This window comes from Protopterus annectens, chromosome 4.part0, assembly GCF_019279795.1.
Source record: "Protopterus annectens isolate FY-2018-M chromosome 4.part0, PAN1.0, whole genome shotgun sequence".
Classification (NCBI taxonomy): Eukaryota; Metazoa; Chordata; order Ceratodontiformes; family Protopteridae; genus Protopterus; species Protopterus annectens.
The window spans coordinates 345299381-345317511 of NC_056733.1; the positions used below are offsets into that span (position 1 = coordinate 345299381).

The 18131-nt window shown below is 37.5% G+C and overlaps 1 protein-coding gene across 1 annotated transcript in view; it reads left to right on the forward strand.

Annotated features, from left to right (window-relative positions):
- The first annotated feature begins 271 nt into the window (after positions 1 to 271).
- The window catches only part of LOC122799334 (heat shock protein 67B1-like), a 38221-nt gene continuing 20361 nt past the window's right edge, over positions 272 to 18131 (forward strand). The window contains exon 1 of the mRNA XM_044068319.1: positions 272 to 1014. Within this exon, the coding sequence (XP_043924254.1) occupies positions 633 to 1014 (382 nt within the window). The 5' untranslated portion in view covers positions 272 to 632. The remainder of the gene's footprint in view (positions 1015 to 18131) is intronic.

Sequence of the window (18131 nt, forward strand, 5' to 3'; positions counted from 1 at the left end):
AGCAGTCAGTTAAATGATAAAGTTGTTGTATTTTTAAGGCTAAGCATAGTAACCATAGGATCACTGATTACCACTTCTATCCTGATCAGACAACATCCACAGTTATCAGGAGAGTGCATCACCCGACACATACCAGCTGTCACAGTTGTTCTAAAAATAAAAGTAACGTTGGAGCTCTGAATTTATCTACAGCTGTGAAACACTTCCCTAGCCCACAATCAGCCACACCTTTTCTACAACTGCCATTATTCTTATGGCAATCTTTAGTGATTAATAAGTGTTAAAAGGAATATCACTGGCATTATATATAGTACCGCCAATCCTCTCATGTAGCTACAGCACAAATAGCTTGCTTTCTCAAAGGCTTACTTCTTAATATCTATTAATGACTCTCTAGGCTTAGTGTTTTTTCCAATTTAATTAAGCAGAGCTTTCTATTAGTGACTACCTAGTTTAATTACTTAGTCACTTTCAATATCATTAACAGTGTCAAAGAAAGGGGAAACTGAAAATAACTTCAGTTTTCTAAATTTAATTTCAAATATCATTTGTAACACCTGCTTCCAGGTAATACATTGTTTTATTGTACATTTCCAAATCGGAAAAACAAAATAAATAACATTTTCCTTGCCATGGCAGAAAGCAGGCATTTCTCCAGACCATTTTTTCGAGACTGGAGCTGGGATCCATTTCAAGAGGTAGGCCGGCCAGGTTGGATCTTTGATCAGAATTTTGGGTTGCCTCCTGTCTCCTTAGAACTAGACCTAGGATGGCTGAATTGGCTGAAAACAAGGCTCTCCTCAGCCTGGGCTGGATATTCCCATGCATCAGCCTTAGAAACCTCATCAGAGGTAACTTCCAAGCAGATGCCAGGCCTTTTCTGGAGGCAGCTAAGTGGTGGTGTGTCTGAGATAAAGAAAGATTTCAATTACTGGAAAATAAACCTGGATGTAAATCACTTTGCTCCAGAAGAAATCAGCGTCAGAGTCAAAGAGAGGTTTCTAGAAATTTCAGGTAAGTCTTTGCAATACTTAAATAAATTATAAAACAAATTTTTACATATGTGTCTGCACTATTACTGTAATTGTTAGTAAGGTTTTCCTTCTGTAGCTTGGATGTGTAGACATCAAATAAAGAATTCTAAGTAAAGACACAATATTTTGTCTTTAGTGAAGTTTTTTTTATATCAGTTTTAACAGTTTTCTCTAAAATAACTGTTTCTGTATGTATGCTAAATGGATAGATTTTTGTGAGATTTCAGCCTAATATCACCTGCATTTAATGTATCTTATTTAACCACCTGAGTACAAAGATGTACTTGCTATTTATAACTCATGGCACATTGATAAATTTACAATATGTTTATTTAATGGTAAAAGAGATTCATGGTTTATATTCTTTAGGTTTAAAACCTCCCATCACTTACCACTGAGACTTATAAGAGAGGGTCTATATTATATGTTCGAAGAGACTTTTCTTCAAGCATATAATCATTGTCCCTTAAAGAGTGAACACTCTAAAGCATGACTGGCCATGTCCGCAAATTTTTTCCTGAGGAAAAAATTCATTTGGCCGTTATCGGGAATTGCCCTTTACCCCAGTGTAGATCAATCTCGGAGTTGGTGTATTTAGTTAGGAGGAGTGCAGGGGGGGGCACAGCCTCCCACATCAGGGAGTGTGGGGGGGTGAAGCCCCCACTTGATTAGGATTTTGAAGTTTGTGCTTTTTGTGTATGGCCCCATGAATTTTTTCCCAAAGAAAAACATTTGCAGACATGGCCGTTCGCGCTTTAGAACGTTTGCTCTTTAGGGATTGATGATTATATGTTCGAAGAAAAGTCTCTTTGAGCATATAATATAGACCCTTATAAGAGCATACTGTTTTTGTCTTGTCTCATTCAGTCTTAATTAGACTTAAATCTAGTAACAACATACATGTCTACAGAATCAGTATGTACTCAAAAGATGAAGAGGCTAAGTGTCCAAATTTAAATAATTATTTGCCTTTTAGCCTTCCTAAAATGTCCATTATAGTTTACAAATGCATTTTCTAGTGTTGTGTCTGTGCCAGTAGTGAGTTTAGGAGCAGCAGAGTACCTTTAAATATGTCACTAAAGTACTTTTTACTTTTGATTAAAATCAGTACTTCTCTGTGGAATGTTGTGCTTTAAAACACAAAAAGATTTTTGTTTCAGAGTTCTGCTTCTTCTAAGGATCAGAAAAATTATCAGTGTCAAGCATTAATGAACAGTCAGTATGTTTTGAGAAAATAATTAATTAAGAGTTTGTGAAGTAGTTTGATGTGTATAGCCTGGTAACCTCCTATGATCCTATGCTATACATTATATATTGCACATTAAACTCCTTCTAATATTTGGATGGTGGGGTGGTGCAGAAGTTTGCATTGTCACCTAACAGCAAGAGGTTCTGCAGTTCATTTCTTGGCTGGGGTGTCTTCTGTGTGGAGTCTGCATGTCATCCCTGCGTTTGTGTGGGTTTCCTGCAAATGCTCCAGTTTCCTCCCACATTACAAAGACATAGGTGTCTAGAGAATTTCTCTCCGGACCTCCACTGAAAATTGACTCATTCCAAGTTGGAATTTCCCAGTAAACAAGTGTTAAATAAAAGCATTTTAGAGAGTTCATTTCTCTGTAAGCTACAAAATGTAACATGAGTAGTATGAAAACAAAATCACAAAAATGATATGTGAAATTAATGTACATGGATAAAATTGCTATGATTTATTGTAAAGTTTCTTTTAGGATCTGGGTATTGCCCAGTATTTGGAGCTGTCAGGTAGTCATTTATCAAATGAAATGAAGAAGAAATGAGAAAAACTCTGGCAGATATTGTATCACAGGGCAGATATTGCATCACAGGGCAGATATTGCATCACAGTTGTGTTTCTCTGACCTGGTATAGCAGTTTCTTGTGTGGGAGATCACAGTGCTGTAACTTGCTGTGAATTTACCTCATGTGATATTTATAGGGCCTCATGCAAAGAATCCTGGGCTGAATTTTGACCTGCTCTCAGGCTGTTGTGCCACACTCATTATTATTAATGTGCTTTTTAAATCCTTCAGGAGTGCATGTAGGTTGACAAAGGAACATAACCATGTACTGCAGTAAACATTTGATATTTCACTTTGTTCTCCAAGACATGTCATTCGCATTAGCAGAACTGAATTCTGTCTGTCTATCAATCCTCCCAACACACAAACAAGCATCCAGGGTAGGTTGACAGCTAAGGTCTAACCTTTATTCTGCTCTAGCATTGGATTTTAGTCCATTTTTTTCTACAAAGCACTAGAGTGCCATAAAATAAATACATGACATGCATATCTGTGAAGGTGTCCCCATACATTTCCAATTTTCATTTAATTTCTTTATTTATTAGCATATTAGGTAAAATGGTACATCTGATCTTTCTCAGCAATCACAATATATGTAGATAGTTTAGAGTAGCTAGTCAATGACAACAACAACACACACACACACACACACACACACACACACACACACACACACGCACACGCACACGCACACACACACACACACACACACACACACACACACACACACACACACACACACACACACACGTGCACGCACACACACACACACACACACACACACACACACACACACACACACACACACACACACACACACACACACACACACACACACACACACACACACTCAGAATTACTTGTTAAGTGAAATCACTTTTGGATTTGGCATACTGGCATAAGAGGAAGCAAGATACTTAATATTTCAGCTATTTCACTTCAATGCTGATAGTGGTGAAGACGGTAATAAAACACACTGACAGCCTAACCTGAAATACTAGCATTCTCTTGGGACTGTATGTGTCATGTAAGCTCCACAGGACCCTGCACAGACTGATATTTCCCACAGGACATGGGTGACATTAACGACTGATGAAGAATGACAGGTTAGTGGCACATCCCTGTGGGGATGATGTGACATAACTATTAAATTCTTGTAGTTCACAGTGTCTGATTACTGCCTGGAGGTAAGTGTGACACGTGTTTTATTATTAACTCATGGGTAGGATGGCTGGCAGTTTATCTCACATGTTTGTATTGCTTCTGAAGAATGGATTAAAATGGGAGTTCTGGCATATGCTATTTGATATTCATAATTATGCACTTCTTAGAGAACACAAATGCTGATATTTTGATGTTCCCATTTCATTCCTTAATGTGCTGCCATATTCAACCTACTGCTCATGTGTCATGAATATATTTTTTTTATATTTTGGAGCCTGGGTTTAGATTAAGTATTGCCTTCATCCCTACAGCATAGCATAATGTTTCTGCTACAGTCTACTGCCCAAGAGTGAAGTTTAACAATAACCTCCTAAATGAACTTAGAAAAATGGACCTAGACATTTCTATGCTAATTTATTTATATAACTTTAAAAATAGAATGGAACTTTCTCTTTCTGCTATCCAAACAGGAAAAGTAAGTGCATGCATTTCAAATAAAATCATCAACACTGCATTCAAGAAAGAAATTATATAAAGATACAAAGCACATCATTTTTCTGGGAAGCATTTCCTAATAAACAAGTTTATTAATGTGTGCTCCTTGATCGGCCATCCTTTTGAAATGGACATTATTTTGTTGCTGCATGATGGGTTTTCTAAAGTCACCCAGTTGCAAAGAAGGGTGAGTGGACTAATTTTATAATTCTATCAGTTCTTCCTTTCTCTATGGAAGTTGTATGCGCAAGCAGCCAAAGATCTGGAGTGTGCAGCCGCCTATGTGGAGGATACAGCAGGGTGTTGCACCTCATGCAGATGAAAGATCTGGAGTGTGCAGCTGCCTACGTGGAGGATACAGCATGGCATTGCCCCTCATGCAGATGAAAGATATGGAGTGTGCAGCCACCAACATGGAGGATACAGCAGGGTGTTGCCCCTCATGCAGATGAAAGATCTGGAGTGTGCAGCCACCTACGTGGAGGATACAGCAGGGTGTTGCACCTCATGCAGATGAAAGATCTGGAGTGTGCAGCCGCCTACATGGAGGATAAAGCAGGGTGTTGCACCTAATGCAGATGAAATTTTGATGCTGCTTTTCTGTATGGAGTTTGCAGGCTTCAGATGTTTGCTGGCTTCACATTGCTAGTGAAGAAAGACAGCACTGATTGTATTGATGTGATGTGCTGTGTTCACTAAATAATTTTTCACTAGTTGTCTGACCCGTAATTAGATGCCATAGACATAAATTAAATAAGGCCCAAGATAGAAACTTAATATAAAATCTGACCAACTGCAATTGTATTATTCTAAAAATGATAGGAAACTGACCCCACAAATTAGCAGGCAAATCACCTAGAAAATCACTTCTTCAAGGGGTTAAGTGCCCTGATCCCATCATGTAGGGAAACTTTTCCCCATACTTTTTTTAAATATGTAAAATTGATCAGTGCATGATTGTAGGGGAAAAGAAAAACACTCTGCAAGGGTGAAAACAGTCCCTGTGTGAATTCTGAATAAAAAAACAATATCAGAGACAATTTTACATCAGGAAACAAGTATCAGGGACATCCAAAGGGATATTTTTCCACATATGAAAGATGACTTAAGATATATTTTTAAACTTGACTTAAGAGCTACTGTTTCTACCATGGAAAACATTGTACTGTTATGGTACTAGTCAAACTACTTACAGAATGTGTTGAAAAAAATTCCTCCAGTAGTTATTTAGTTATGGACAGTATCTACTATGCTCTAAGCGGGGTGATGTATCTCTGTATGTAGTGAAGACTGAGTTGTTGGCCATACTGCATTATAAACATTACAATTCCTATTGTGAGTTCATAAGCCAGTATGCTAGAACATTAGTTTGTATATCTCTCCCAATGCCTTGATTAAGGGGATGGACTGCAGATATCTTTATATGCCCATTTTCTGTTTTTTTTTCCAGGTTAAATTTTACTGTTTTCATGCCAAAATCAGAACTAGTTTATCAATCTGTCTTGTCCCTCACCTGATCAAAATCATTTCAAAAAAGTAAAAATAAATGTTATATATATATATATATATATATATATATATATATATATATATATATATATATATATAAGCTAGCTTATACTACTTCTTGACCATATGACTAAGATGAGGATATTAATATTTGCATCTCTCATGCAGCTTAGCATCTTCCCTTTAGTGGATGCATTAAAATAACTTGTTTTTCACAGCATTAAGTATTCAACTTCAGGAAAATTTTTAAATATTTTTTTCTGCATAGAGCTAATAAACCATATAGTCATTTTAAGGAATAATACATACATTTTCCAAAATTTCTTTTGCAAGTGTTTTCCAAAAGTTACGAGCTCAGATAAATTAATATTATTCATATTTTGAGATTTAAAATGAGATAGTCCCATCCAAATTGTGTTCTTTCAAATAGAAAGCCGAACACTCTTTCTTTAAGGATAGACTACCGTTAAATATAAGCTGGTTAAATTTTCTACTTTTAAGGGTTTTTTTTTTTGCATTATATTATTTTTTTTTAAATAAGTTTCATATTAGAGTTCAAGTCTTAGGATGTCAGACTACATGATAGTATGCTGTCCTTCAGATGTTTTGCATACATGTGGCAGTTACATATTAGGTTAAAAACATGAATCTGATAATTTATCAAAACAATTTGCCTAAAAAAATCAGTTTAATGTTATTGAGATTATCAAGACCCAACATTGCAAATTATTTTAAATTATCAACCATTTGTTGCACTTGACTGTACAGTAAGTTTACTGGCTTATAATATACTGGTATATTGCACTTTCCTTAAATGTCTTCAACCGATAATGCCAACTAGAAGAAAGTTGGTGTTTCCCATTTTCATTAAACCTTCATTTCTGAAACATAATTTGGTGGACAGAATATCAGTATTTCCAAAGGTTACCTCTTATGTGTGTTTAATTTTTTGATAAGATGGCTTTCAAGTGCTTGTATACTAGGCATGACAAGGAAACAAAATGGCAGACATGGTACGAGTATAATTTCCAAGGACTCCTACTATATTGTGAAGTTACAGCTTAGTGCGGAACCAATTTGTACAGCAAAACTGAACAAGAATTCAACCCACCAATAATAACAACAACAACAACAAAAATTGCATGTAAGTAGTTTTTTTAGAGCAGCAATTGTCCCACACTCCCCAAATGTATATATTTTGACTCTACAGTCAAACAATCTTGAAGGGAGAAACTTCCCAAAATAAACAAATTTCTGCCACATAGAGACTAGCCTGGCTATGATTTCCTATGAAAAATGGTGATTTGGGTGTTCAAATTTCATGAACTGAATTAATTGAGCTAGAACCTCATCCATTTCATACTTGACAAGCAGTAGAGCAACGCAAACTTTCTAAGCAAGAGGTTCCACTTTATCTTCCACTGAAGTGAACTTTTGAAGAGAGGCATCAAAATAGGACAAAAACACATGGACATTAGAAGTATTTACAGCTGATTCTGAAAGCTCACCTGCCAAAGGAACAAAGTTAAACTTCAAGTTGTAGCTTACTCATCTTACAGTCTGACCTGCTTTTCTAGGCCATCCAAAGTTACCACCAACAGCATTATGTATCCAGTGTGGGATCAGCGCCATTGATATGCTCATTCATTATGCATGCCATTTCTTGGTCATCACACCAATGAAACTCTTGAATCTGTTAGCCAGTCATATTACTCCAATATTAGTCTATGAAGGATTTAGAAGAAAAGGCGAAAATAAGCTGTCTTTCACAAAGTATCCACATTTGGAACACAGTTGCTGAATAAACCACTGGTAATCGTCAGTTTTACCTGCATGCATCGACATCACCTGCCCATGAGTTTGGTTTGCTACAAAACAGACTGCAGTATAACATTCAAGGAAGACAAGTTTGGTTACTGCCAAAATACCACAATAACGTGTGTGCCTGGTACAATGAGATCAATACACACGTGTCAAAAAAGTTGTCTTATTTAACATAGTTGTTTGCTTTAGTGTTGTGCAATACAACTGAGATTTAAGGAAAAACAAATTAATTTGATTTAGTAATGTGAAATATACCTGACATTTAAGGCAACTATTCTTAGGAAGTACTTTGTCACTTACCCTCTTATCAATATTCCCTTAATGCAGTTTATTTATTTGATTTTTGCTACTAGTATACAAATGCCTGGTTTTCTGACACAGCATTGAGTGCAAAATATTACCATTAAAAGAGCAGAGAGGACAAAACAATTTAGTCTATGTGAGTGTTAAAGAATATCAAATAGAGGATTATGATCAGGTGTCCAGTTATAACCAACTTGTTACATGTTTGCAACATGAACATAAAGAAAGTCCCCTTGACAGCAAAGCCATGTGAAACCTGTGAAAGAATTTAAGTGATAGATCCTGCAGAATTTGCCCAAAGCAGCACATTTAATGAAATGTGGCATAATGCACTATTTATCCCGAGCAGTTTTGCACAATTATTGAAATGTCAACTAATATACTATTCACGCAGCGTTATATAGCACAGTTAGTGAAATGATGTTGCTTATACTAGTTACCAAGCAGAGATGTACAGTACAGCCTACTAAATGTTGTATCATGCAGTGCTCACCGAATGTAATAATATATTATGTAATTTTCATTCATAGGAGGTGGACACTGCACCTGATTAGATGTTGCAGTGTGCACTGTTCAGATAGATTGCATACAGGGCACATTAAACCAAATGACAAGTGAATGATCCAGTTCAAATATGTATGCTACAGCTAATTTATTTATTTATTGCATTTCTTAAGTAGGAAAGTCCAACTGTGGGTCAAAACCCCTTTCCAACAGAGACTCAAAGAAAAAAGCTTCAACAAAAATGCAAAAATATATACAATGGTGATAAAAAATGAGTCATCTTACTAAAAAGAAATACTAAAGAGAGTTATTTACTCAATAATAAATTAAATATTTAAAATAGTTACAGCATATAAAATGTGCCATATATATAACTCCAGGGTTCTGTGCTGAGACCTTTCTTGTTTGGCATCTACTTTTCTGAAGTAAAAGCCAGTACTAAAGTGCTTTGGCTGACTAAGTTTGCAAATGACTGCAAGCTAGGAGCTGTCACTGAAATCCCCAGATGGCTTAGTCATCTTGCTGGTGCCAAAATCATGGAATGAAACTAAATTCCAAAAAAATACATTATTGTATTCTTTGAGAGGTTATCTACACCAGGGAACTATCAAATTGATAAATTCATCCCTCACATGTGACCCAGTTGCTCAGGATTTGGGAACTTAAGTGGAGAGTGACCTAATTTTTGAACAACATGTGTACATTGTTGTAAGAACGTTCTTCTGTATTCCACAGCTTATAAACAAAGGGATTGTCTCTCTATCTAAGGTTGTCATTGTCCGCCTTTACCCAGCCCTCATTAGGCCAGTCATTGACTTTAATGCCCCCTTTGGCATATATCTCTCCAAAGACATGCAACAATTGGAATCACCACAGAGATACCTTATTAAAAGAACACAAGGCCTAAACAACATGTGTTACATGGACCAACTCAAAGCTCTGTAACTAAACTTAGTATCCTACAAACAAAACTGTTAACAGGTGACCCATGTCTGGTGTACAAGGCATCCTTCATCCCAATACTGGTATATTTACTGAACAACAGCAAGTCAAATGGCATCAGAAATACTCAGTCTAGGAATCAAAACCTCTTCTGCAGCATCAACAGAATCATTTGGAGAGACATGTATATCTCATAGAGGATACTGCTGTTCTGGAGCATACTCCCTATCCACGCAAAACAAAGTCCATCGAGGTTCATATCCAAGCACAACTTGGATTTATGGATGGGAAGCAGAAATTTGACTCCAAGACTGCCCTCTGTACTATTAATGGATGGAGGCAGCTCCAAATGCTTTATTCTATTCATGAGTCCTCTAAAATTATCTATAGTATGTTTCCAGTTATTCTCATCATGGGTACTATACAATTATTAACCATGGAATGGGATAGGTTAAGTCAAGCACAAAAAGTGAAACTGACTAGTCTTAACATGGCCCACAAGGGTTGCTAACCTAGTACTTGCCAAATAACCTGTGAACCTATTAAAAAGGTATATAGTATTCAGAAGTTTTAAATTAGTAATCAGAACAGTCTTAGATCTTTTAGATAGGGTAAGAAAGAAATAAAGAAGGAGAACAGAGTTAAAAGGGAACTGTGAAAGAGACTAGTGAGCATAAAGGAGATGAAAGAGCTTGAAATGGTTAAGTTACTAATAAAGAAAAAGTAATGTTAAAATAGGTAACAGTGGGAGAATAAGAGATTAGACAGGGTTATAGAAAACAAGTGATAAAAGGTATATTGATATAATTGGTTTAAGTATTTAGTAGAGCAAATGAAGTGATGTACCCTGACATATCCACTCATTAAAGTTGTGTGACTCAACTAATTAGTGATGACTACTCGTTACTCCCAGGAGAGGTATTGCAGACTGAATGAAGTGACATAATACATTGTTCTCCTAGACAAGATCCATAATGTGGTTAGTGTATTACTGCTTCTTGTGCTGATTACATAACAGAGACATACTGTATACATAATGAAATACTGGGTTTCTTAGTGGTCATACAGAAGAGATATATGACACGGGTAATAAAAAGAAGCATCATGCAGTATTCATGTAGGGGGAATATATGATAATGGCACAGGTGATGACATGAAGTATCATGCAATGATTATTTAGAGAGATATAATATAGTTTTAACAAAATCTGATATCATGCAATACTTAACCGGAAGAGTGGTCTGGCACCCTTAATGATTTGTGTTATTATGCACACTTAGCCTATGGGAGGTATGTGATACAGATTAAATAACATGAGGTGTCATGCAATATTCAGCCAGAAGAGATATGTGGCACAGGTAATATGACAAGGTGCTATGCAGTAGTAAGTCAAAGACATGTGGTACAACTCAATAAGGAGGGTCTGCAAGTCAAGTAACCTAATACTGGTAGATGGGAATGATAGTTCACAAAGAAAAAATTCTTATTTTCTGCAGTATGGCATCTTTTGCATGTTGCCTGTGTCTCAATCAACAGAAGATGGTACATATTTAGAAAAATTGGGTGAAATAATGAACAGTGAGAAATAGGATTTTATAAGTCTGAAACAACTGAGAATGAAGGAACAGCCTGCACTGCCTACCTCCCATGCAAAAATACTATTCAGTATTGTTGGCTGACTAAATTTGCAGATGATTACAAATTAGGATCTGTCATTGAATCCAACACTGACACAAATGTTCTCCAGGAGGGGCTGGCACAGACAAACAACTGATGTCAGAGCCATAGACTAAAACTGAATGCCAAGAAATGCATAATAGTATCCTTCAGGAAGTTATCCACCCCTGGCAACTATCATATTGACAACACACCCCTTAGATTTGACCCAGAAGTCAGAGACTTAGGCATACATATAGATAGCAGTCTAGCCTTTGACCATCATGTATCTACAGTAGTGAAGAAATCATTCTATGTTGTGCAACTTTTAAACAATGGTATGTCATCTAAATCCAAGGAAGTCATTGTACCACTGTATTCAGCATTCATCAGACCTATCATTGAGTACAATGCCCCCTTTGATATGTACCTAACCAGGCACATCCAACAAGTGGAATGTTCACAGAGGTTCTTCACTAAAAGAATACAGGACTTAAGTAAAATGTCCTATGCAGACTTCCTCAAGGCTCTATCCCTATATTCTGTCTCCTACAGGCTTTTGAGGGGAGATCTATGATTGACATACAGACCCCACTCTGATGGACCTTCTGCATATCCACAAAACAAACAGCACCAGAATTACCCATTCTAAAGACTTAAACCTTGTCTGTGATATAAATAGGACCTGCTGAAAAGACAGGCATGTATCCTGGAGATTACCCCATCTCTAGAACAGGCTCCCCATCCATGTGAAGCAGAGTTCCTCCCTAACCAATTCAAGTGCAACTTGGTCAATTGGATGGGGAACAGGAAATTCATCCCTGGTTTGGCATCTATGTCTCTAATGGACACAGGTAACCTGTAAATGGTTCATCTCCCAGGCCCTAGCTTGTAAATGTTTCATCTCCTAAGCCCCTGCTTACACTTATCAAGGGTATGAAAACTTGTCAGAGATTTGGGATGCATGGTTAGGCTTAAAAAGGCCCTAGTGGTCGTTAGCCTAGTAAACAACTATAAACCTATGAACCTATATAGTATATATAGCAGTGTTGGGATTTGAAACATTTCATCTGTGTGAAATGTCTGTTCACTGTACTGTTTAACAAAGATTCAATAAATGCTTTCCAAGTAAATGCTCCAGTGTGAATGATGCAATATGTGAAGGAATAAAAGTGTAAACAGGAAGGAACCAACCTCCCCCAGCCTCTAAGTGAGGGTTAGCTTGCACCTCTTAACATTCATTTCTTAACTTTAATTTCATTGCATCTCATAGCTGATTTTCAACTTTTAAAAGCCATTTTACTCATTACAAAGTCCAATCTTTAAACTCAATGTGTACTCTGAGGGCATTTAATAAACACTGCTTCAGTGGAGCCAGATGTCACCTGAAAAATGCCCACTGATGTAATATAAGGTAATCTATTATGTCCCTTTCAGGCTTGAGCCCAGCAGAACATACAAAGTAGCTGTATGTTTTAAAATGTGCATAAGCAAGATGAGGTAATTTGGTTATTCAAAAGCAAAACACTTTATCTAAAGGCACAAGGCACCCACATACATGTGAGGGCTTATATAGGAAAAGGTTATTGCCGTAAAAGAAAAAGATAAAATTTAGTTTGTTTGACAGCAACTACAGTATGACACACATGTTGCCTGAGGAAACTATTTCAGAGTAATAACTTCCTAAGTACTTGAAATGGGGTACCACAGTAAGAACCGATTATATCCATAAGTACCACAGGCATTTTATATAGAGAAATAGGTCTGTATGAGAAGGGCTTGATAAGTATAATTAATTAAAATTCATTTATGTACAGTGGTTTATCATTTATAGATTTTTATGATACTGCATGTGTGTGGGGTGCAAAATATAGATATCAACACAACGGAAAGATTATCATCTCTTATCATCTTTTATGGCTTCTGTGAAGTTCTTTTCTTCTTAACATTGACACTGGTATGTTATCACCAAGAGTATTAAATGTATTATAAATGGCTGCAGGTCACACTTTGAAAATGGAAAGAAAAATAAATATATATAATTTAGAATGAGGTTATATTGATCTGAAGCAACATGGATTCCTGTCTGCGCCCTTAGTAGACAGAGGCACTATTAGAATTATACAGATGATTCATAATGGTTATATAGACAAAACTGTTCTTGTTAAATTATTAAAATGACATACACCCATATGTTTTGAATTATTAAAATGAATAGACTGGATAAATCAAGTGGAGAAATGTCAAAGGAACTTAATGAACATTGCAACCCTCTGCAATTCATGTTAGTTATTTTAGTATTGTGGCAGTATCTGTCACATGAATACAATTTTCATATTCAGTGATATATTTCATTCTATCTATATTTTATTTTACTAAAAAATGGTAGTAAGACGAGTGTTAACCACTTTTCTTATAAAAAAAAAAAAATTGGCATGCAGTTAATGTAAGTGCTCACTATAGAATCCTGCCGCAGAGTCAGTTTGCCCACAGTGACAAGACAAAATATTATCATATTACATGGTTACAGTTCCAACAAGTTTTATGCATTTCATATTTAAGCATTGTTATTTCCTGAAATGTACACAGCATCAATGTAAGAGATTAAAGAGTAAAATCTGTACTTCTGCAAGTTAACAGGTGACTAATGCACTGTCTGCACTAAAATGTAGGTGATAAGATGTAAGTTATATTAAGTGGAGGGGAACATGCATAAGTAATGGAGGAGGTGTGTGGAAGCATACCTGTCAACAGTTGAGAACTTTGCAGAATGTTCCAATTTTTGCCTCATATTTTTGGTTTTCACCATATAAAATGTGTGCTCTTCTGGATAATCACTGAGGACTGAAGTCACTAAATAATGACAGAGATTTGTTTCAACCCTTGTATCCTTCAAAAATGCATGTTAAGTCAGAACATGTTATTCTATCAACTTGCTAAGTTATTAAGATTAATATAATTTAGTCAGTGTTAGCCGCACAACAGGTAGCAGAGTCTGGTTCTGTTCCCACACCAGGTTAAAGGATTGCTGACATTGCGTAAGGGGGGCGAGTGCTGCACTCCTGAGTATGCTGTCCTTTCGATAAGATGTTAAATCAAAGCCCCATCTGCTTGTGTTTGTTGCAGCTCAGGTGGATGTAAAAGATACCAAGGCACCTATTGAAAAGGGTATGGGTTCTTTATTTTTCACTATTTACAATTTATGCCCATATTTACATTATTTACACATTATAGATACTTACACCATGCCAAATTCATAACAGACATAAAAAAAATCATCCTCAAGATAGGAGAACACAAATCAGAGACTGTGTGCTGTGGCAGGGCTAGCCACTCTACAGTGTAAAATATGGCTCTAGGTAATCTGGTTATTCCAAAGTGGGTATGAGTATTTGTCAGTGATAAGTGGGTTGAGGACACGGCCTACTCTGACCAACACCAGGGACCCATTGTAATAGTGGGAAGGGTGTATATGCCCCTATTGGCTAGTGTGTGCCCACCATAAAGCCCAGTAGCCCTGGGTTAATTAGCTGTTGGCCGTCTGGTCTCCAGTTTCCCAGCATGGGTGACATGGGATGGCTTTGTTGAGGGAAAGCTTGATGTAAAACCCATCAACCTGCCAAACATGAACTAAGAATTTCCACACTCAATGTAGTTTCATTGTCATTACAAGGCTTGGAAGTGGATGACATGATGGTAAGGAGGAGGCTGGATATCCTATGTATCCAGGAGAAAAGATGGAAGGGCAGTGCAGTAAAGCCACTTGACTTTACTGCTCAGAAGAAGGAAATGCTAGAAATGGTGTGAGAACTGTGGTGAGGGAGAGACTTCAGAAGACAGGAAAGGAAGTAATCAGAATAAGTGACAGACTTATGGCACACAGACTCCAGTGTAATGATAGAGCAGTATTCATAATTTCAGCCTATGCCCCACAACAGAGTTGTTATAATGAGGAAAAAGAATGTCAGACAGCAGTTGCAGGAACTACTAGATAAAACAGGACAACAGAAATTGATGTTGATAATGGGTGAGCTGAATGCACATATTGGGACAGACAGAACAAGATATAAGGATTGCATGGGTCCAAATGGGTGGGGCAACAGGAATAATAAAGGAGAGGCCATTATATGCTTCTGTCTAGCAAATGGCTTGATGGTAGCCAATACATGGTTCAGAAAGCAAGACAGTTATAAGATCACATACAAAAGTGGCCAACATGCAACTCAGGTAGACTTCCTCATAAGGAAAGGACACCTGGGTAGAACCGATGATTGCAAAGTCACCCCCAGTGAAACAGGTAGCCCACAGCATAAAATACCGGTTGCCACAATCAGTTGCAAGCAGTGGTCAGGGAAGGCTCTATGGTCAACAAAGACCAGGCTGAAGACCTGGAAGTTGACTGGGAGAAAGCACATTTCAAGGAATTACTCAGGGCTGTAGCACCTCAAGAAAAAGAAAAAATAGGTGTAGTTGAACAAGAATGGCAGCGCCTCAAAATGAGATGTGTAAGGGCCACAGATCAGATATGCAGTTGAGGCAGGGATGGAAATAAGTTACATAAGGAAAGCTGGTGGTAGAATGCAGAAGTCCAGGAAGTCATCAAAAGAAAGAAGGAATGCAGGAAAAAGTGTGAGATAGATAAGAAAGACCAGGCTAGGAAGGAATACTGGTTAGCTAACAAAGAGGCTACGAGAGAGAAGTTGCAATAGCAAAGAACAAGGCATCAGCAACACTCTACCAACTTCTGGAAAGTGAGCCAATGGAAGGTACAAAGAAACACTATCAGATTGCAAAGCAAAGACAGAAAGATTAAGAAGATTGACAGAAACCCATCAAGAGGGATTCCAGCAACAACTTGCTCAGCAGTCCACAGGACATCAAAGGCAGATGGAAGGAGTACTACGAGAAGCTTATGAATGAAGAAAGCCTCACAGAAGCTGTACTGACCCAGGCACAGACTATGGTGAAAGAAGAGGAGGACTCTACCTTAGAAGAAGTAAGAACAGCAGTAAGAAAATGAAGTCAGGGAAGCAGCAAGTTCAGATGAGGTCACAGGAGATATGATCAAGATGTTGGGTGAGTAAGGGGAGAAATGGCTCCTGAGGATACTCATAGCAGTGTAGAGAGAAAGGTGTATCCCAGATGACTAGAGAATATGCATATTTGTGCCAGTGTTCAAGAACAAGAGAACATTCACGACTGTGGGCAGTACAGAGGTGTTAAAAGTCTATCACACTGCATGAAAGTTCTGGAGAGGGTGATTAATAAGTAGCTATGCAGATTAATATAGATTAAGATGGAAAATGAGCAGTTTGGATTCAGATCAGGATACAGCACAAGCAGCTCAATGTTTGCAGTGAGGCAGATACTTGAGATGAAGATAAAAATAAGGAAAGAGTCCAACTGGACATGCCTTGACTTGGAAAAAACATATAACAAGGTCCCTATAAAGCTGGGTTGGGAAGTCCTGCAGTGGTTTGAAGTCACAGAAACAATGGTAAAATTAGTACAACCTATGTACAAGGACCAATGACTCAAGTATGAATAGTGTTCGGTCTTACAGATAGGTTCCCAGTGGGAGTGGGTGTGCATCAGGGATCAACTCTGAGCCCACTGCTGTTCATAATGGTGATGGACTTCATTAGTAAACAGGTCAGAGGGTACAGATCAACAAAGCTGCTGTATGTAAATGATATGGCATTACAGGCAGACTCTGAGCAAAAAATTAAGCAAAGGGTAGGGGAATGGAATGCAAAACTGAAGGCACATGGGATGAAACTGAGTACAGATAAGACAGTTGTAATGGCAGTTGAAGGGGAGAGAAGAAAAAAGCTGAAAATTGTGAAAGAATGGAAATTAGTGAACACTTTAACAGCTTCAGGTATCTGGGAGTGGTAGCTGAGGAGAAGAAAAGTTTGAATGAGGAGGTCAAAGCTAGAATAAGAGGGGATACATCCAACTGGCACAGAGTGTCAGGAGTAGTGTATGACAGAAGAATGCCAAAGAAGCTGAAAACTAAGGGGTATAAACCAGCTAGAGGTGATGGAGATGAAGTGCCTGAGGCAGGTGGTAGGATGCACACTATGGCGTAGATTAAGAAATGAGGACATAAGAGCAGCAGCCAAAGTAGCTTCAATTGCTCAAAAGGTCAAATAGAATATATTGCGGTCATTCAAGCTCATGTTCAGGAAAGCAGAAGATAGTCTGGTGAATTGAATATAATGCCCCCTTTGGTGTGTATCTGTTCAGGCACATGGAACAACTGAAGCACCCACAAAGATATCTTATTAAAAGGAAAGAAGGTCTAAATGACATCCTGTATAAAATGACTCAAAGCCCTGGAACTATACTCGGTATCCTACAGATTGCTAAGAGATTACCTGAGTCTGCCATACAAGGCATCCTCTGACCAAAGACTAATTATTTACTGCACATCAGCAAGTCAAATGGCATCAGACATACTAACTTTAGGGATCTAAACTTTTTCTGCAGCAACAACAGAACAGTTTGGATGGACATGTGTATTTTGCAGAGGATACCACTTCTGTGGACAGACTCCCCATCCATTTAAACAGAGTCAATCCCTTTCAAATTTCAAGCACAATTTTAAATATGTGGATGATAAACAGAAAATGGACTGCTCCCTATACTACTAATGGATATAGGCAGCTCCTAAATGCGTTATCCCATGCAATGCTCCCCTCAAATTATCCATGGTATGATCCTAGTTATTCTTATTAGGGATAATATATAATTATTGACCATGTGATGGGTAAGGCTAGTTTGTAACAAAATGAGATAAATTATTTCAAGAAAAAAAGGGAAACTGGATAGACTTTAAATGACATGCAAGGGCAGCTAGCCTAGTACTTACCTATGAACG